We start from the raw sequence: 21,769 nt of genomic DNA, 5'->3' as shown, positions 1-21,769 counted from the left end.
TTGATTTTACTTTGGTTTTATAATCATCAAGGAAATTTGAAATTTTGCATTTACCACATTTAGATTTCAATTTTTCAATTGAAGCCATAAGAATAATAAAATGAAATTTTCAGGGTAGCTACCTGATAGATGGAACAAGTTTTTAAAGCCAAACAGCAATATTTTATGTGATTCTATTTTTTACGGGCCCTTGTAATTGTGACCATACTGGGTATAACCCGAGCAGATAGAGAATAGACCTGAAGATGGCGCCTATTACTTTACTCTTTGAGATGGCGACGGGTACTTTTGGTAGGGTTGGAAACTTAAGTTCTCTAACATCGTTTTTTTGGTTCATCCATTTGTTTTTAAAGCGTGTAACTAAAACTTGACGAAAATAAATAACAATCAAATACATCAAACGATATAACAATCAAACTCGACAATATCAATAAAAGCAACTCGGAGTAGGTACGTCAAGTACCTAGCTTAGAAAGCCAATCCCGTCTGATTATTTTTTTGCAACGTGTAGGTACTTTACTGTGTGAGTATAGACAGCGATATAGAGTGAGCGAGAACGTATGGGGGGGACGCGGGACGCGGAAGATCAAGCACAAAGCATTAGCGCAATAATTCACGTCACCATAAATCAAAAATCAAACGTCACCATAAATAACTTAAAAAAAAATTCATAACTTTGAAAATAAAAATCGTATATTAAGTTATGTTATGCGGCATAACATACATGGGGATGATTCGGATAGCCCTCTGCCTCCCAGCTTCAGTATATCACTACTTCTTTGAACACTCTGTACGTATATATTCTACAATGCCCTGTATTGCTACCAAGATTTTTTTTTATCTACCCACGTTCTTTTGCGTGCTTTTGCTTAAATAATTTTGAGTGAAGGTCGACGCTTTCGCTTTTCTTTGAAACCAAGTTTGAAACAAAAGGTGGGTGTAAACTGTGTGCACTTCTTTCTGTATATATATTGTTTTCTTTCTTTTTTTATATTATTAAAATCGTGTTAAAATCACATTGAAATATGTAGTTATCTTTTATTTACTTCAGTATATAATCTACCTACAAAAGACAATAGTCTATTGTAGAAAGCAATAATTGTCAATCTATGGTTTTTGTGGACGCCATCTTGTAAGTTATCGTATATTATTGAAAATTCGTGGAATTTTCTCGTGTGTTTAATTTATGTGTTTTATGTGTGCATTATAAAATGTCCAAACGGAGAATTGAAGTAATGGATCCTTTTATAAAGAAAAAACGGTGAGTGAAATAGAAATATTTGGCTGAAAACTGAAGTTTCATAGCATGCTTTGGAGGTACATTGTTTTCCGGCAGTACAGCGTGTTTTCCATTCCAAATAAAACAAAGAGGAATGTTTTAAATTCGTAACGTGCGAATTGTTTGTGAAATTTGATTTAAAAAAAGAAACAATGTTTTATATGGCAATACAATTAATTATTTACTGATTCATTAATAAATAATAAATAGCCCGAAATTTATCATACGCACTAGTACAGTTTTTAAATTTTAATTTCTCTTATTAGTTTATTTTAACTAGAATATATTCATTTAAATAAGTATGCAAGTTTATTTTTTACCTAGCTTGTAGTCTGTCTATGATAATATATCCAATTAGTGACTGAAAAACGCGTGCTATACTTTTAACCTAATATTTTATATACCACACTAAATTTCCGCCCGCGGCTTCGCCCGCGCAGTCAAAGAAAACACAGCCTGCACAGTTCCTGTTCCCGTGAGATTTCAGGGATAAAACTTATCCTATGTGTTAATCCAAGTTACCATCTATATGTGTGCTAAATTTCATTGTAATCGGTTCAATAGTATTTGCGTGAAAGAGTAACAAACACACACACATCCTCACAAACTTTCGCTTTCGTGTCCCCTGAAATCTTACAAATTCGAAGAACGAACACCAATACTATTGTTTACTGTTTAATTAGGTACTGTTAAATTTTCGTTTGTTTTAAGTAAGTACGCAACGATACCTCATTAAGATATTTTTGCAAGCATATACAATATATTAACAATTTCAAGCAAGAAAAGCAGGAGTTCAAAAATTATTTTATAAAAGTACTAATAGACAAATGAGATTAAAATCACAATCCAATAATATCAATCATACAAGTGTTAAATTTATGCCAGCGCATATTTTTGCAAATTAACTAATTTATTTTTATATAGGTAGTATTGGAATAAAGAATTGAGTAGTCGGCAACACATCTTTGGACACGTCTGTAGATGCCTATGGCCTGTGGAATTGCTTACCATCAGGCAATCCACATGCTCATTTGCCTTCTTTCATATAAAAAAAAGTACCCAGCAGTAAAACAACATTTCCTTCCGACAATGTTTGCATCAATCATTCATGTTTACATGTTAAATGGGCCTTCTTCACAATGGGCAGTGTTGTGCAAGAGGCTTGCTTGTGTAGAGGCAATTCTGTAGAGAGCCTAAATGTGTATAATCGGCCATCATTGTAGATGTTTATTCATAATCACTGTTATAGCAGCAAACAATTATAATATAATATAATTAACATATTATAATTTGAAAGAAAGAAAATACATTTATGTGTATCACTTTGATACTTTCATTTGACTTTGTATTATGTACCAAAAGCGCAGCACGCTACCTTTGTATGTGACACTTCAAAGTTCCTCAGAGTAAATTATTATTATTTATTTTGAACATTATTGTAATATAGACAATGTCAATAATAGTTTGACAATGAAGAATGTGCTGCGCTCCGCCAAATTTGCACCGGCCCTTAGTTTGTAGAATTTATATAGATATTAGCTGTCCTGGCAAACATTGTACTGCCTTATTCTTATCACTTAGGGGTATGAAAAATAGACGTTGGCCGATTCTCAGATCTACCTGATATGCACAGAAAATTTCATGAGAATCGGTCCAGCCGTTTTGGAGGAGTATGGTAACTAACATTGTGACATGGGAATTTTATATATTAGATGGATTACAATAATAACTGTGAAAAAGTCTACAAATTATACTTTTGGTTTTTATGGCATTAAAATGCTTTAAAAATAGAAAAAATTCGATCACTTCACACATAAAACTGAAAGAATAGAATAAATTTGATTGCTCTGGCGGGTCACGAGTGGCTGAGTTGGTCAGGCATCACCCCGGAATGGCGCGAAAGGATGCGGGTTCGAGTCCCACATCGTGATCGAATTTTTTCTATTCTTTATAAATTTATTAGTCTACAAATTAGTTCATAACTTTTACATACAGCCTTGTAAATTTTACTACTACTGTAATAAATAATAAAATATTATTCAACAGGGAGGAGAAAGCAGCAGCTGCAGCCAAGTCAGGCAGTAGCGGGGAATCGTCGTCGGACACGGTGGCCACGCTCGGCACTGCGATGGCGCCAACGGCTACGAGCACACCAGGGATCAACCCGTATACTGGTAATGTAGCATTCTTAGGATTGTATTAATTTGGTGGTTAGTTTTCTCAATTTTTAACTGACTTCAAAAAAAAGGAAGAGGTTATCACTTAGGCCGGTTTTGTTTTCCAACAATTTGATTTATTTTTGCCATAATAATTTTACAAATCAAAGGGCTCCTAAGATAGTAAAAAACTGTTTTCAGGAGCCTGTGTCCTCCATTAACAATAACATGGACATGAATTTTCATGTGACAATTTAAATAAAATGATGGTTACGTTTTTTAGTTATCTTTTTGTGTGACAAAGTCCTTAAATATTCAATCAGTACTTATAGCAAACCTTTGCACCAACATCAAGAGCCCCAAGACAAGTCAATTTCACGCTTCCGAAATGTAATACCTATTTTGTCAAACGCTTTTATAGTTATAGGGGCCCTTTCCTCTACAATAAGTTTATTAATAGATTAAATGTAAGGAAGGAAAGGACATAGGATAGGTTTTATCCTGGAAATCCCACGGGAACGGGAACTATGCGGGTTTTCTTTGAAAACGCGGGCGAAGCCGCGGGCGGATGCTAGTAAATTATATTTTATAAGTTAAAAGCCCCTTTAAAGTTATAACCGTTAACAAGCTGCCTCCATCCTTACTCTTCACAGGTCTTCCACACTCGCCGCGATACCACGAGCTGCTCCGACGGCGGCTCGGCCTGCCCGTGTGGGAATACAAGAACGACTTCATGCGACAACTGAACACGCACCAGTGTGTTGTGCTCGTCGGAGAGACGGGCTCTGGCAAAACCACACAAATACCACAGTGGTGTGTCGAGTTTGCGTCTATAACACCCGGCAAGTCCAAGGGAGTCGCCTGTACACAGCCCAGAAGGGTAGCCGCTATGTCGGTAGCTCAGAGAGTCGCGGAAGAAATGGACGTAGCGCTCGGACAGCAAGTTGGTTACAGCATCCGTTTCGAAGACTGCTCCGGACCTCAAACAGTGCTGAAATACATGACGGACGGTATGTTGCTGCGAGAGGCCATGTCGGATCCGATGTTGGAACAGTACAGAGTAATTCTACTCGACGAGGCTCACGAGAGGACGCTAGCGACGGATATACTCATGGGTGTGTTGAAAGAAGTGATCAAACAGCGGCCGGACTTGAAGCTAGTTATTATGTCCGCTACGTTGGACGCAGGCAAGTTCCAGCAGTACTTCGACAACGCACCGTTGATGAATGTGCCCGGTAGAACGCATCCCGTAGAGATATTCTACACGCCACAACCGGAGAAAGATTATTTGGAAGCGGCAATACGGACGGTTATACAGATACATTTGTGCGAAGAAGTGGCGGGTGATATACTGCTCTTCCTAACTGGTCAAGAGGAGATAGAAGACGCGTGTAAAAGAATTAAGAGAGAAATTGATAATTTGGGTCCAGATGCTGGTGAATTGAAATGTATTCCTCTATATTCAACGTTACCACCGAACTTGCAACAGCGTATCTTCGAGCCAGCGCCTCCGAATCGTGCGAACGGTGCGATCGGACGGAAAGTCGTTGTCTCAACTAACATAGCGGAAACGTCGCTAACAATAGACGGTGTAGTGTTTGTGATCGATCCCGGTTTCGCGAAGCAAAAAGTGTACAATCCGCGTATTCGTGTGGAATCATTACTAGTGTCTCCGATAAGTAAGGCGTCAGCGCAACAAAGGGCCGGTCGTGCGGGGAGGACCAGGCCAGGGAAGTGCTTCAGGCTGTACACGGAGAAGGCGTACAAGAACGAGATGCAGGATAATACGTATCCGGAGATTTTGAGGTGACTCGGGTGGTGGTTTACGTTTATATTTATCTTAATATCTAGTATTTTGTACTATGGAATCACATTCTATGTCAATATTTATAATCTTATTCCTTTTAACACACTTGCAAGAATTCTTGAAATACTTGAATGTTTTTTGGTCTCTCTAATTTTATTTACTGAGGCATTAACCCATTGAGCCCCGAGCGGCCTGATTGGGCCACGACACAATAGATTTTCTATTGTGTCTGTGATTCCGGGGGTTGAGTTATTACAGCTGGTTCCTAGCAAGTGAGCAACTGAAAATAAGAATTTAACTATCATTTTACTAAAATTTTACTCATAGACCTCTCACTTTAATGATATACCAAATTACTACGTAAATTTAAAGTGTGTCCTTTCCTTTCGAATAACTGACATATACAAACCGGACAAACATACAAACAAGCCAGCCGCCAGTTCCGTTGCTGTAGCCGTACCTAATGCCGCCCGCCTTACCGTTGCAGATCGAACTTAGGATCTGTAGTTTTGCAGTTGAAAAAGCTGGGCATCGATGACCTCGTGCACTTTGACTTCATGGACCCGCCCGCCCCGGAGACCCTCATGCGCGCGCTCGAGCTGCTCAACTACCTCGCAGCGCTCGGTGAGATACACACAGACAGAAAACATATATGAACGCCATACACTATTTAAATAAATTACACACACACACACTCTCACACGCACATACACACACATGCACACGTATTATATTTGTAAACAATTTAGGTCCCATAAATTTTCTGTCGTTGTAAAATAGTGTGTATGAAATAAATACATTTAGAAATTAAAGATTTTTTTAACGGATTTAAAACGTGATTTATTCCTTACATCACGCGTAAACTTCTCTAGAAAATACTAGAAATATTTTTTCATTGTTTTTTTTTCACACACACATTTTAACATAACAACACACATAACGTTATCGCCGCACATTGCAGACGACGACGGCAACCTGACGGACCTGGGCGCGGTGATGGCGGAGTTCCCGCTCGACCCACAACTCGCCAAGATGCTGATCGCCTCGTGCAATCACAACTGCTCCAATGAGATACTGTCCATCACCGCCATGCTGTCTGGTGAGAAGCACATATCATTAATTTGGCACTAATACACAAGTTCATAAAATATTAATAAGCTATTGCATAGCTTCTATCGCGGGCCTTGAGCGCGGGGACCGAATCGAGAAATTCCGTAACGAGAAAACCTCACGCTCCCCACTCCGACGGGCGGAGGTGTGGCTTGAAGGCATAACATGCAATAGCTTTACCGCGGCAGTTTCGAGTGCCACACGTCTTTTTGAATTTTTTATGGACTCTCTATATTATATTCGATCTGGCAAAATGTGGATGGCAAAATCGTGAAACATTATCTAACGATCTGATCAAACTATGTTGGCCACATCATGAAATGCAACCGTTTAATGAAATGAGCAAATCTATGATATGGCCACGACATCAATATTACAATTTAATTTTACATAATATGTAACTTATATCTGACTATGTACATACAATTATCATAATATGCCAAAGAACTCAATAGATTTTCATCTTCCATGTATTCCGTTTTTATTTTTATAATAGTGAGTAATATGAAAAAATGTTTCCTAGTATGTATTCTCAGTGCTACCTCAAAATTCTTTATTCAATTCCCATTTCTACTTATAAATAATATTGTTAGATGTAACTTTTGATTTAATATTTTTGTGGATGAATAGTCAATGTAGTTGTCATTATTTCATGTCCGAACATGCTTAGCTGTCGAATACTATAAATTGCCGCTTTCCTTTGACTCGTAGCGGAATCGTGCCTGTGGGGGGGGGGGGGGGGGCTCGGACGTTGTTTATACGACGTTCGACCCAACTACCCTCACTTTGCTAATATTCGTTGATTTGCCGCGATTTGTTATCAACTGCCTACATCAATTAGGTAGCTGTGTAGAATCGCAGTACGTTCTTTTTACATTCAAACTAATATTTAACCCGGCCTCGCGTATTTCTAATAATATAATTATTTAATATTCCAGTGCCGCAATGCTTCGTCCGGCCGAACGAAGCCCGCAAAGCGGCCGACGAGGCCAAGATGCGGTTCGCGCACATCGACGGCGATCACCTCACGCTGCTCAACGTGTACCACGCTTTCAAGCAGAGTGAGTGCATCTATACTAATATTATAAGAGTTTGTTTGTTTGTTTGAACGCGCTAATCTCGGGAACTACTGGTCCGATTTGAAAAATTGTTTCGGTGTTCGATAGCCCATTTATCGGGGAAGGTTATAGGTTAATCATCACGCTAAGACCAACAGGAGTGGAGCAATGCGGGTCACGGGTGAAACCGCAAAGCACAGCTAGTAAATAATAAAATGGTAGAAATATAACTTATAACTTCGATTAGGGTATTCGCAAAAGGTTATCTATGGTCGTAGTTGAATAATTTCAGCGTCTCCGCCATTAAAACCGGTCGACAGAACACAGTGGAGTTTTTGTGGTAAGAATGCGACATAACCCACAGCTCCTTCTCCAATCTTGCCAGGCAGGCAAGATTTTTCCGCGAAAACGTAGGCGTGTAATATTTAAGTTTCATATAACGTGTGATTGTAACAAGACGTGTGACTGTAACAAGACGTGTAATTATAACAAGACGTGTGATTGTTGACGGCTGGAACGATTTCGATAATTCTTTCTTTATAATATTCCTTGAAGTACGGGGATGGTTCTTATGGAGAGAAAACGTTAACATGTACGACGGGCGAAGCCGGATTGGAACGCTAGTTTAAATATATTTTTTTATATAATATTCGCAGACATGGAGGACCCGCACTGGTGCTACGATAACTTCATCAACTACAGATCTCTGAAATCGGGCGACAACGTGCGGCAACAGCTCAGTAGGATTATGGACAGGTATATAAGAAAAAAAAGAACAAGTGATAACTGCGTTAAAAACAACCGACTTCAAACTTGCACTTGCAACATTTATAAATATAGACAAAAATGCTCATAAAATAAACACTACTGGGCCTATCCGAATAAAATTTTTTATGGGACCAATTCGACACCATCCCGCATCGAACAAAAAAAGAATCACGTAAATCGGTTCAGAGACCTCGGAGTAATCGGTGTACATACATAAAAAAAAAAACATACCGGCCGAATTGATAACCTCCTCCTTTTTTTTTGAAGTCGGTTAAAGAAAGAAAAATATTCATTTTGAACACAAACTCAAACATTTATTTATTCAATGATTAAGACTTCTTCTAGAAGCACTTTTGAATTGTCATTACATATTTTTAACATTTACCACCGATTCGGAAAGCAGTATCTATGGAGAAGAACCGGCAAGAAACTCCATAGTTGCTCTTTTCAAATCATGTCAATATAACAATTTAATTTTACATGTAACTAAAACAAACACTTAAATTTAGTATTTATAAATTTAGAAGCAATTAGTGATGTCATAGATACGATACAACTGAACATAAAAAGAATATACCGGCCGAATTGATGAACCTTTTTTGAAGTCGGTCAAAAATAGGATCGACTGTATGCAATCGACTCATTGAAACTGTATTTTGACCCACTTTAAACGGACAGATTTAATACAAACAATACAATAATTACAGTTTTTGAAGTGAAACTCCTTTATCGGGGTTTGGAAAAAATTCGTTACGCGTGACATTTTTCCGTTACGCGCCATCTTTGATTCGACGTATTTCTGTAAAGTTGCATATAGTAAATAATTTTTTGAAAAATAAGGTCATAAAGAAGTTTCACTTCTTACGTGTGTCCACTAGTACACGCACACATTTTTTTATTATTATATTTATTTTTATAGTTAGATTGCATAGTAGGTTAGTGGAGGGTGGTTTTAAACACTTTTCGAGTTGTTTATTGATAAAAGTCCCGTTAAAAACGGTCTAGTCGTTTTTTATTATTTACTTTAATTAATATAGAATGGTTTAATTTTCCAGATTCGGCTTGAAGAGAACGAGTACGGAGTTTACTAGCAAAGACTATTACATTAATATAAGGAAAGCGCTCGTCAATGGATTCTTTATGCAGGTGATGTTTGTTTTTATTTTACTGAATGAGGACTTTAATAAACGAGGAGTATTATTTTAATTATCCATACTAATATTATAAATGCGAAAGTAACTCTGTCTGTCTGTCTGTCTGTTACTCAATCACGCCATAGTTACTGAACCAATTTGCATGAAATTTGGTATAGAGATATTTTGATACCCGAGAAAGGACATAGGTTTACCGGTTATATTCCGGAAATCCCACGGGAACGGGTCCCATAGTTATGCGGGTTTTGCTTTGACTGCGCGGGCGATGCCGCGGGTGGAAAGCTAGTATATTATAAAGAATAAAAAGTGGGGTGTCCCTTAGACACAAAACTGAAAGAGTAGATTAAATTCGATTGCTCTGGCGGGATAACGGGTGCTTAAGTTAATCAGGCGTTCGCCCCGAAATGGCGGAGGAGGCGGGTTCGAATCCCGCCCCGGGATCGATTTTTTTTTAATTTGTATAATATTACAGACTATAAAACGTCCACTTGTGTGTTACTCGTTTATAACGTTGCTTCTAATGGTGAAAGAATTTTTAAAATCGGTCCAGTAGTTTATGAGCCTATTCATTACAATCAAACAAAGTTTTTTCCTCTTTATAATATTAGTGTAGATAACTACAATTCATCTTATCCATAACTTGCAGGTGGCCCACTTAGAGCGAAGCGGTCACTATCTAACGGTTAAGGACAATCAGATAGTTCAACTGCATCCGTCCACGTGCCTAGATCACAAGCCGGACTGGGTCATATACAACGAGTTTGTGCTCACCACCAAGAATTATATACGCACCGTCACGGATATCAAGCGTGAGTTGGTTTTAGTGAGTGAGTGAGTGAGCAAGGAGTTAGTGAGTGAGTTAGTGGGTAAATCAGATGGTTCAATTGCACCCGTCCACGTGCTTAGACCACAAACCGGACTGGGTCATATACAACGAGTTTGTGCTCACCACCAAGAATTATATACGCACCGTCACGGATATCAAGCGTGAGTTGGTTTTAGTGAGTGAGCGAGTGAGTGAGCGGGTGGGTGGGTTGATGAGTTTGCGCTCAGTATGTAGAAATGGTCAATACTTCAGTATCACTACATATAATATATGTACATAGTCGCTATCTGTGTGTCTGTATGATTAGATTTTTAAAATAACGCAACATATTTTGATGCGGTCTTTTCTAATAGATAGTGATTCAAGAGTATAGTTGTAGTACATTTATAACTTATTAGGCTTTAGATAAAGTGGGCGAAGCCGGGGTGAAAGCAAGTTTATCCTACTAATATGAATGCGAAAGTTTGTGAGGCTGGATGTATGTGTATGTGTGTTTGTTACTCTTTCGCGCAAATACTACTGAACCGATTACAATGAAATCCAGCACACTTATAGAAGGTAACTTGGATTGCTAAATTTCATTGTAATCGGTTCAGTAGTATTTTCACACATACACAACCTCACAAACTTTCGCATTTATAATATTAGAAGGATTAGTTTTTACATTTATTTCTAATATAAAGTTTACACAATTTATAATGCCCGTTTAATTGTTTATTTCTTTTTATTAATTGTTAAGTTCCCAATATAAAGTATATATTTGTATGTTTGCAGCGGAGTGGCTGCTGCGCATCGCCCCGCAGTACTACGAGCTGAACAACTTCCCCGCGTGCGAGGCGCGGCGCCAGCTCGAGCTGCTGCAGGCGCGGCTCGACTCCAAGCCCTACCAGGAGGGCTTCTAGGGCTCCGGGGGCTTCAGGGGCCCGGGCCGTTGAGTGCGGGCCCCAGAGCGGTGGAGTGGATAGTGGAGCGGGCAGTAAAGTGGAGAATAGTAGGCAAGAAAGACTCTAAAAGTAGCAAGCAAGCATGCAAAAGGTCTTGAAAAGCACCAGCAGGGCTTGAAAAGTGGCAAGCAGTGGTGGGCCCTGCTAACAGCGAGTAAATGGGGCTACAAAGCAAGTGATTATTGGCGAGTCTGGGGCCATGTGAATGGGGCATTTGGGGCCCTCTAAATAACGAGTAATTGGAGCTTCAAGAGAATAATGATGTATTGGGGCCCTATAAAAAAAGCTGGCCAACATTGGCTCGAATGAAGTAGCTGCAAAGTAATGTACAGTTGGATTTGAACATGCGAAAAGGCAATAGAGGTGATTCAAAGAGTGTGACTTGCAAACGGCTGGACTGAAAGGAAGGAAACAAAGAGGTTCACATGCATTAAAAAGCACAACATATGATATTATGATACTCTAATGTATATCTGGAGCTTTCCATCTCTAAAACTCCAACATGTTGAGTGTTACAAACGGTACCACCAAAATAAAATCGTGAGGCCCCAAAATGCCGTGTACCCGCCCAGGGCCCCAGGCCCCAATTTTCACTGAACTGTGACTGCTGCGTGTAATGACTGTGCCGCTTTTCTATTGTGTCGGATAACTGTGCTAATTGGAACTGATGTTTGTAGTATGGTCGAGTTTTGAGTATTTGAAGATGTTTGGGGCCTCGGAGTGTAGTTTTAATTTAATGCTAATTACTAGTACTCGCGGTACGGATATGTTAGTATAAATATACAAAATAAAATGTATAAATAATGTGATTTTTTTTAATAAAGCCTTCGTTTAAAATAATTGTATGTGTTTTTAAACCGTTCTCTTAAGAGAAGTTCAGGCCCTAGAAGGTCGAGGCCCCAAATTTGCGATGTTAGAGGCCCCAGTATTTCGCTGCCCTATAAGGGTAAGGCCCGAGGCCCCAAGTGGGGCCCAAATGTTAAATATTTGATAAAAAGTGAAGTGAACAGACAGTGACTTGTGTATCTGTGTAAGAGAAAAAATAATGTTACACAAATTGTGCGTAATATACTTTAATATTGATATTTTTGTGTTTTATTATATCCTCCTCCATTCTTATTCATACAAAAATGAAGTTTTTAAGGTAATTATTAATTAACTAAAGTATTGCTTGAACTCCAGAAGTAAATTTATTTTTAAAATATGCTTGTAAATTGTTTGCTGATTGACTGTAATTTAAAATCTAACTATCTAGATAATCGTGTTAGTTACGTCACTTATGGCTCATAAACGGCTGAACATATATTAATTTTATTTGGTTTATTGGATAGTTAAACGTACAAAAAAGGCAGCTTAAAATATATACTTAGCGACTTTACTCACAGGGTTTATGAAAATTAATTTTCATACAATTTTTAATTAATCACTTTCTAAAAGAATACGCTCTGGGAAATAAGAGTATCTATTCTTAAAAATCAGTTCGCGATAGCTACTGTAGCCCACTTGTAACTAAAACTTGTATTAAGTGTCCCAAACAACAGTTTGGGACACTAAATACAAGTTAAGAAAGAAAATGCACCGCTAACGTAGTATATTATTGTTAGTCTGTGCTGGTACTCTGTGAAATTAAACTACTCCGAGCAAAGTACCTACATGATCCGATCTCACGAACAGTTCGATAAACATTTTATTTTAAATTACCTTTATCTAACATAACTTGTCCAGTTATGTTTTTTGCAATAAGTTTTAAATGCAATAAAAGTTTAATAAAAAAAAACATCTACCTACTATCTATCTTGCGCGCACTAGCGTAAAAAGTTGTTACGGTGTTACTTGTTAACGATCAAATACTAAAATATATCGATAATAATATGTTATAATACATATCTCTGAAATCTTTCTACAATCTGGAAAAAAGTACAAATTTAAAGAAAAAAGTATAAATTTACTGATAATGATGTCAGGCTGGAAGGTAGGTAGTGGATTAGCACCGGCAACTTTAATTATAGATAGGAGTGATTCAAGAGGAAGGTATAGTATATAATCTATTAGGTTTTAGACAAAGCGGATGAAACAGCGGGCTGAAAGCTAGTAGAAAATGAAACACAAAATACATAACAATATTTTATTCAACAATAATCCACGTACACCCTCACAATTACACAATCTAAACTAAACTACATCTAACTCATTTGGAATAAAACAAAATCTTAGTTTCCTACACAACATGTGCGGTTTCAAAACCCCGTTTTTATAGTGAACATTTAGGCCGGTTGCAGAGCTTCACCGACCATCAGTGCGTACGTCAGTCGCGCTTGTCATATGTATGGAAATTCATAAAACCGTTCATAGCTAGACCGACCATACGCACGCGAATTTCCATACATATGACAAGCGCGACTGACGTACGCACTGATGGTCGCGCGGTGAAGCTCTGCAACCGGCCTTAGCAACAATGTTGATCAAAATTTTGCAGTTGTTGTTCTGTAAACTGTGCGTGTTGTAGACTTAATACCTACTACATTCATGATATTATAGCCATTCTTTAGCGTGTTTCTCTTGGTACGAAAAATGTCCTTAAAAATTTTGAGATAAAACATCCTTGAACGGATTTTAAACGCGACTTTTACATTATTTTAACCGACTTTTCGAACACTTTACAGCAAGCTTAAACACAGGGTAAGTTTTCGAAACGTCGGGTTAAATATCTAAATAAAATAGGTTAGGTTAAATATTATAAAGCTGAAGAGTTTGTTTGTTTGAACGCGCTAATCTCAAGAACTACTGGTCCGATTTGAAAAATTCTTTCAGTGTTAGATAGCCCATTTATCGAGGAAGGATATAGACTATATATCATCACGCTACGACCAACAGGAGTGGAGCCACGTGGGTAAAACAACGCGGAGCAGCTAGTAACGAATAAATCGCGTTTAATATCCGTTAAACCCTATTATTTCTAAATGAAAAACGAAAAAAGCCTTATGTACCTACAAGAAATTTTCTTTAAATATACTTCTTTAAAGATGAATGTTGCCGAGTTGCTAGCAACATTGCGTATTGCAAAATTAATAACACTTGTTTTCAAATGAACAGTTCCAACAATGTTTAAGTTTTCAACAACATTGCTGATCAACTGTTGCTCAACAAATGTTTACCATGAATACGGGGCTTTATATTCGGGATCATAAAAATTTATAGACCTGCTTTAGACAGACTAGGCACAAAACCACGGAGTACTTTGAGCTAAATTTATTTTGTATTGCTTTTAAAAAATAAATAAATTATAATATTAAGTATTTGCCATATCATAATTATTATGCAGTTCGAATCAGGTTCGAGGCTTGTGCATAAGTTTAAGGTTTTATAAGCAAGTGAAGCTTTCCAAAATTTACGTGACTTATTTTGACCTCTAAAATTTACTGTTGATATGAAATTTTATTTGTAAAAATAAATATTTATTTGTTTTATATACAAAATCTTGAAAAACAATAAATACCAAATATTATAGAATTCATTGTATTTGTTATTTATTGTTTTGTTGTTGGTCTTTAAAATTGTTCACAAATAATTATTTTTCACATATTTTAACTAAAAAAAGGAAATTAATGAATCGAAATGTTTCTTTAGAAGAATATACATTTTTATACAATACTATATTTGGTATAAATGCATTGCCATTTCTATATTTTTCATTTTCATTATTTTATACAAAACATTACAAATATATTGTGGTGAATAAATTGTAAATTACCTATCTACTCTTTTTTACCACAAAAAACTTTAGACAGGGTTTATCTTTAAGCGCGAGTTCTCTTTAATATGGTTTTATCGTATTTCACATAGACAACTATTAAAGTGACAGATCCCTGGTTTAAAGTTAGACTGTGTTTAAATTGTTTTGTGGTAAGACCATATGGGTTTTGAAAAATGCATGAGCAACTAAAACCAAACACACCGAATGTACTATGAAGTATAGAAAACTTAAGGCCCTATAAACATATAACATTATTACAACTTTAAAATTAAAGAAAATATTAAAACATTTTTCCTCTTACAGCCGTTAAAATACCTTCTTTAACTTCAAATCTTACATAATCTAAATCCCGGAGCGTTATACAGGGTTAGTTTTCAATGACCAGCCAAAATTTAAAATTAAGATCTAGATATTAAACCAAAGGTACATTTGAAACATTATTGTCGAATAAAAAATAAAATAATAGCATTCATTTGAAAATGTCTTAAAAATTTCCTAAATTGTAAACACGCGATAATCAATGCAATTGTGTGCGTGCGCGCATCGCCAAATTTATGTGTGTGCTAACTTCTACCTATCTAGGTTGTTGAACTGAATTGTGCTTTTGTAATGTCCACACGTTCGCTTTTTAGTGGCGGACAGGAATGAAATCTAATAAAAAAAAAAAAACGTTTTTTTTTTTCATTAGATCGAAAATATTATCGATTCTGAACCATTTCTGAAAATTTGGCCGGTCATTGAAAACTAACCCTGTAGATATAAAATCGTGTTTTTTCGTCGCGTGTCTGCTGTTTTTCCATCGCTATAGCTAAGGAACAGCACCGGTCCCAGCGCAGAGCCCTGAGGGACCCCTCACTTGGCCACGCCGACTAGTGCGGGCCGAACACAGCGCTCGTGTAACTTGTAGCCCACTTTGCTAACTGTCACTACTGTGCCGGGTTCCGCACCTTCTACTTCCTGTATTGAAAGAAAGAAAGGTTAGGTCAAGTTATATTGCATGTGATAAAATTATCAAAATTTGACCACGACATATATATTTATTTGTTTTATACAAAATCTGTGGAAACAATAAATATAATGGAATGAAATTCGTATGTTCTTTATAATCTTTATTTGCTTATCTTCGATCTCGCCATGGCTTTGTGTTTTAAAAAAAACTGATACAAAAGAAAATTAATATTTGTTATTAAAATAGTTTATTTAATAAGACTGCTTTGAAAAATTAAACATTTGATTTTGACATTTTGTTTCTTTTTATTTCGTCATGTAGTAAATAATAATTAACCCATTGAGCCCCAAGCGGCCCGATCTGACCACAACACAATAGATTTTTTATTGTGTCTGTGATTCCGGGGGCTGAGTTATTAATAACTAGGCTAGAGCTAGACGAAATCGTAATCTGAAAATAATATTACCTGTTGGAATAAAGCTTCGTGCAGGTTGGGGTCGAATTTCTCCCGGAGCGGCGACACCGCCACCAGACCGTGTCTCGCGAACACCTATAATAATATTTATTCATTTCCATTTTTCTGCAATAGTCCTACATTGGCCGCGGACTGCCCAGGGCTGTATCTCTATAGTGCAGTCATGGGCAGGCTGCGGCTGGTGTCCCACAACACATTAAAATTCTCTAAAGGGCCTCTGCGTGTTGGACCTGTGTCCCCACGTAAGCCTTCCAAAGGACCGGGTATCTTCCTTCTGGTAGTGCCCGTGTATTATGGAGAGAGACATAATAATAATAAAAACATTTATTGACAATAAAACACACCACACAGATACAAAAAACAAACATAATTAAAAAAGAAAACAAAAAAAACCAATAGAACTTAAAAACTAATAAAACTTACTTAAAACAAAACAAATAAAATAATATAAAAAACCTTATAACTAAACTTAAAAAATGTAACTAAAAACAACAACAAAGAACTGTGTGGTAAATGTCCATTATCAAAAGGGACTACTCAGTTAGAAGCTGTAGTGCCCCATAGGAACACTAACAGCACTGATTTTCAGGAGCCCCTATCGATTGCGACGATTGGAGTTACAGCTTATACCTACGTACTTTGCATTGTAGCAAAGTACAAACACAGACTATAATAAATTAATAGATAACAAATCTGAATAATATATATATATGTATATACAACGATGGAATAGTGATACGTGTGATATATATTTATTAATATTAGCACTTACTCTGCTTATATAGTATGAGAAATAAATGTGTAATAAATTAAGAATAATAAATAACTAAAATAACAAGTATTATATTAAATGCGTAGAAATATACAAATACAGCGGGAAACATCAACGACACTAAGGCTGGTACAGCGTATTTAATAAATGTTTTTTATATTTAAAACGAAAGTTTGAGATAGTTTTTACTTCAGACAGGGGTGGTGGAAGGTTGTTCCAGCACTTAGTGGCGCTGTATGTGAAACCGCCTCTAAATGATGCAGTGTGGTGCATGGGAACCGAAAGCTTTATGCTGGCAAATCTGGTTTTGTATTTCAGATCGCTTCGTTGACCTAACCAAGCTAATTTTTCATATAGGTATGATGGTATTTTTTTGTGCATCAACCCAAATAATAAAGTAGCAAAATGTAATTGCCTACGTCCATCCATATTTAAAATACTGGCGTCTTTAAGATAGGGACTGATGTGGCTCCTAGGTGGAACGTTCCAGCAATATCGTGCGCAGGCATTCTGGACGCGTTGTATAGCTGTTTTAGTACGGCTCAGCAGTCTAGGGCCATATACAGTATCCGAGAAGTTGAATTTCGATAAAACAAGAGAATCACATAGACGGATACGTAAATTTAAATTTATATATTTTCTTATTTTATACAAGATTTTTAACCTATAAAAAGAATTAGAAATAGTGTTATTTATATGTTTTTCGAATCTCAAATTCTCGTCAAATAATAAGCCTAAATTCCTTGCCTCGTGCACACGTTCGATTAAATTATTATTAACTACTATTTTGGGATCAAATTGCTCAATCGCTTTTACCATCTTAGGGCTTCCTAGAAGCATAAATTTGGTTTTTGATAAATTTAGAAATAAAGAATTACTTACGGACCACGTAAATACACTATTTAAATCCGAATTAATTAGGTTTATGGCATTTTGTGTTTCGTTAGGATAGCAAGATATGTACAGTTGCATATCGTCAGCATACATCTGGTAATTGCAATGTTTACAAACCTATACAATGTTTACCTATACACAAATTGATACAGTTGATGAGTATGATTCAAGTATTTTTTTGCGCTTAATTGTATATTTTTTCTAATTGTATGACACTATTTCATCCTATCTCCTTTAAAGCTATGAATAGCCATTAAAAATTCAAATAGGAAAAAAAAACAGTTTTCATGTGTGCCAATAAATCATTTTATAAAAAGTGCCTCCTAATTTCCAAAACTCACAACAATTTTAAAACTCATCTTCTATACTCGCTATAACCATAGACTATTTCGCAATCTGATGGAAGGACACAGGTGCTTTATTATTTTAAGTAGTACACTATCCCCCCATCCCCCCACTGTACTTTCACCTTTCCCCTCCTCGCCCACACTACCCCCCCCCCCCCCCACACTAACCCCGATCACTATAAAGTGATAAGGTCGCCATGATAGTTGTACTCGTAATGCGTCTGGCCAAAGAATGGAAAAAACATGAGGAGGACCCGACTATGGGTGAATTAAGAGTTGTACTCTGTTCTAAAGTCCGGTCGCGGAGCAGGAAGAATTTCGTACAATGACCTCTTTACCTACTGACAGTGGTCACAAACATTTTTGAATGAAGTGCAGTTTACATGAAATGTTTGGAGGAGAAAATGTTTTTTACTAACTTATTAAATAAATGTCCTCTATTCATTTACTTTTAATTTTTTCAATAACCACAATATATTATACGATACATTTTGTCGTGACTCAAGGTCAGTAAAAAAACCACATGCAATTAAGAACAAACCTTACGCTCTCAGGTTAAAAGTTTACAATCCCTAAGGACGGCGGTCATTGCATCTGTGCGAGCAAGACACATTATATTTACGCGGGAGTGACAGAGACAGGTAATAACTGGTTAATGTACGAAATTCTTCCTAGTTCGCGTCCGGACTTTATCTGTAAGTAGTTCTAAGGTTTCCTATTTTTACAACTATTAAAGAGTTAAATAAATAATAAATAATTAACCCCCTCCCCCCGCTCACCTGCTGCAGCTGACCTTCCCCTACATTGACTCCCCTCCCTCCACACTGACCCCCCCTCCCCTCCCTCCACACTACTCCCCCTCCCCCCGCTCACCTGCTGCAGCTGACCTTCCCCTACATTGACTCCCCTCCCTCCACACTGACCCCCCCTCCCTTCTCTCCACACTACTCCCCCTCCCCCCGCTCACCTGCTGCAGCTGACCTTCCCCTACATTGACTCCCCTCCCTCCACACTGACCCCCCTCCCCTCCCTCCACACTACTCCCCTATCCCCCCGCTCACCTGCTGCAGCTGACCTTCCCCTACATTGACTCCCCCTCCACACTGACCCCCCCCCTTCCCTCCACACTCCCCCCCCGCTCACCTGCTGCAGCTGCGCGCGCGTGAGCCGCAGCCCGTCGGCGAGCGAGCGCAGCGCGGCGCCGCCCTCCGCCCCGCTGCCCCCGCCCTCCGCCGGCACGCTCTCCGCGGCCACCGACAACGTGTCCGCTACCTACATACCACACGAAATAAGGAAATATGGCTAGAAATACAATGAAATTACGCGGGAGTATTGTAGCATTGTGTCGGTGAAAGAATTATTCAAATTGGTTCAGTAGTTTTAGAGATAAGTTGTTACAAACATGTTATACTTCATACTAAATCGGGATAATGTAAATCACACATAATCTATACTAATATTATAAACCTGAAGAGTTTGTTTGTTTGAACACACTAATCTCAAGAAATACTGGCTATAGGGTAAAACCGCGGAGCGCAGCTAGTATAGAAATAGGGCTAGAAACACAACGAACATAACTAAAAAAAAAATACAATAAATAGTCTAAAAAATATAAGCAATGGAAAACCTTTCACTTCAAAAATTGGGCTAAAAATACAATGAAACATAGCATATTATGTGCAAAAAATAATTCGCCGCCCTCTGCCGGCACATTTTTCACGGCTACGGAGAGGGTGTCCACTACCTAGATAGCCCACTAAATTATAACAAAGAGCTAGAAATACAATAAAAAACAGCCTAAAAAATAATATAACTATGACTACAATACAAAAATATTTTATCATCATATTGGCACAAATAAATCAAGTCTAACTCACATCAAGCAGATCTTTACAGAAGCTCTGAATAGCGAACGACTTGGCGTCCTCAACTTGCTTCATCATCCGACGCCGCACGTTCTCACCGTCGGCAAGTGCTCTCTTATATTTATCCTGGAAAGAAAAAATAGGAACTTTTTTTGTGCTGTGGCTAAAACAATTGTTGTGTAAAATCAAAATATGGTCAACTGATGATATATTATGTAGTTAGATATAAGTTACATACTATGTAATATTGACATGATTATAAAAGAGCAACTATGGAGTTTCTTGCCGATTCTTCTCCATAGATACTGCTTTCCGAATCGGTGGTAAATGTTAAAAATACTTATGTAATGACGATTCGAAAGTGCTACTAAATAGTAGTCTAATTGAATAAATGAATGTTTGAGTTTGAGTTTGAGTTTTGAGTTTGAAACTCACAAACTGTCGCATTTATAATATGTATCAGTAGGAAGGATAGATACTAACTTCATAGTCCTTTGCCTGGTCCTTCAAGGTCTTCAACTCGGAGCTCAACGCTTCAATCTGTTTGTGACATTCCTCCACTGAGCTTGGTAGCTGCTTGCCGTCCTTGTCAACTGGTGCCTCCTTCTCCACTGGCTTCTCTTCTGTGCCATAGCAGCGGACTGAACTCCTGAAAGTGCATGGAAAATATGAGTTTATTAATAACTAGCTGCGCCCCGCGGTTTCACCCGCGTGGCCCCACTCCTGTTGGTCTTAGCGTGATGATATATTGCCTATAGCTTTCCTCGATAAAAGAGCTACCTAACACCAATAGAATTTTTTCAAATCGGACCAGTAGTTCCCGAGATTAGCACATTCTAACAAACTGTTCAGCTTTATAATATTAGTCTAGATTATTGTGATTATATAGATATACATGATTTTTTATTTGAAGATTAAACAATGGGATAGAGTAGATAATAAGTATTGTGAGTCAGAATTTGAACTCAAACTCTTTTTGTTTTATTTAATAGGTCTTTTAACATTTTAAGGATAATTTCAAAATTACACATATTTAACTTTATAGACTCATAGTACAGTTACTTTCAATCGGAAAATCATGTTTTATACATTAATTTTATAGGATTAAACACAATTTATTAAATGATTTCTGTTTTATTTACTTTCTACAAGTGGATGATGAAATTTCCTATAGGAATAAAAATCGAATTTTAATACGTTAAGAGGGGGGAAATATAAAATACATTACGCGAATTTGGAAAATTCATAATATTTCTAATGAAATATTTAAAAAAGTTCGCTAAGAACTGCCGATAACCAAGTTTGAGGTTGGAGCAAAAGTTGCGCAACGTTTACCTGTAATAAGTCGTTCGTAAATTTCTTAACGTAGAATCTGTTATGCATTTCGCTAATCTACCCACTGAATACACTTTTAGCGACGCCATAATATAATTATTTCTAAATTACGAAAAATTAAACGGCACGTAATAGGTTATATCGGAATTCGGAATTCTTTAGATGACATATGTCAATGTTTATCACTAAGAGCAATTAACCTAATTGCTCTTAGGTTTATCACTTTTAATTTTTTGTCATTTTACACAGATAATATAAATATTTGTGTTAAAAAAG

At 37.2% G+C, this 21,769-nt stretch overlaps 2 protein-coding genes across 3 annotated transcripts; one reads left to right on the top strand and one right to left on the bottom strand.

The window, feature by feature from the left end:
- Window positions 1-1,107: 1,107 nt before the first annotated feature.
- On the top strand, window positions 1,108-12,187 carry LOC123702267 (putative pre-mRNA-splicing factor ATP-dependent RNA helicase PRP1). The gene is made up of 10 exons (XM_045649959.1): window positions 1,108-1,261; window positions 3,326-3,453; window positions 4,089-5,241; window positions 5,730-5,866; window positions 6,204-6,341; window positions 7,291-7,413; window positions 8,067-8,166; window positions 9,234-9,324; window positions 9,979-10,141; window positions 10,933-12,187. The coding sequence occupies exons 1-10, from the start codon at window positions 1,212-1,214 to the stop codon at window positions 11,058-11,060; spliced, it is 2,211 nt and encodes a 736-aa protein (XP_045505915.1). The 5' UTR covers window positions 1,108-1,211; the 3' UTR covers window positions 11,061-12,187.
- Window positions 12,188-14,865: 2,678 nt separating this feature from the next.
- On the bottom strand, window positions 14,866-21,649 carry LOC123702446 (grpE protein homolog, mitochondrial). Of its 2 annotated transcripts, XR_006752872.1 has the most exons (7): window positions 21,494-21,649; window positions 20,642-20,807; window positions 20,171-20,284; window positions 19,437-19,565; window positions 16,272-16,355; window positions 15,612-15,813; window positions 14,866-15,218 (listed from the first exon to the last, which is right to left on the bottom strand). XR_006752872.1 is itself a non-coding variant. In XM_045650197.1 (6 exons), the coding sequence occupies exons 1-6, from the start codon at window positions 21,580-21,582 to the stop codon at window positions 15,709-15,711; spliced, it is 687 nt and encodes a 228-aa protein (XP_045506153.1). In that variant the 5' UTR covers window positions 21,583-21,649; the 3' UTR covers window positions 15,521-15,708. The 2 variants fall into 2 exon arrangements, 1 of the variants encoding a protein (XP_045506153.1); XM_045650197.1 differs by lacking the exon at window positions 14,866-15,218 and having other exon boundaries at window positions 15,521-15,813.
- Window positions 21,650-21,769: the final 120 nt, after the last annotated feature.

This window comes from Colias croceus, chromosome 23 (genome assembly GCF_905220415.1).
Source record: "Colias croceus chromosome 23, ilColCroc2.1".
Taxonomy (NCBI): Eukaryota; Metazoa; Arthropoda; class Insecta; order Lepidoptera; family Pieridae; genus Colias; species Colias croceus.
Note: the sequence above shows the minus strand (reverse complement) of the source record. Positions and strands in the feature narration are given on the sequence as shown.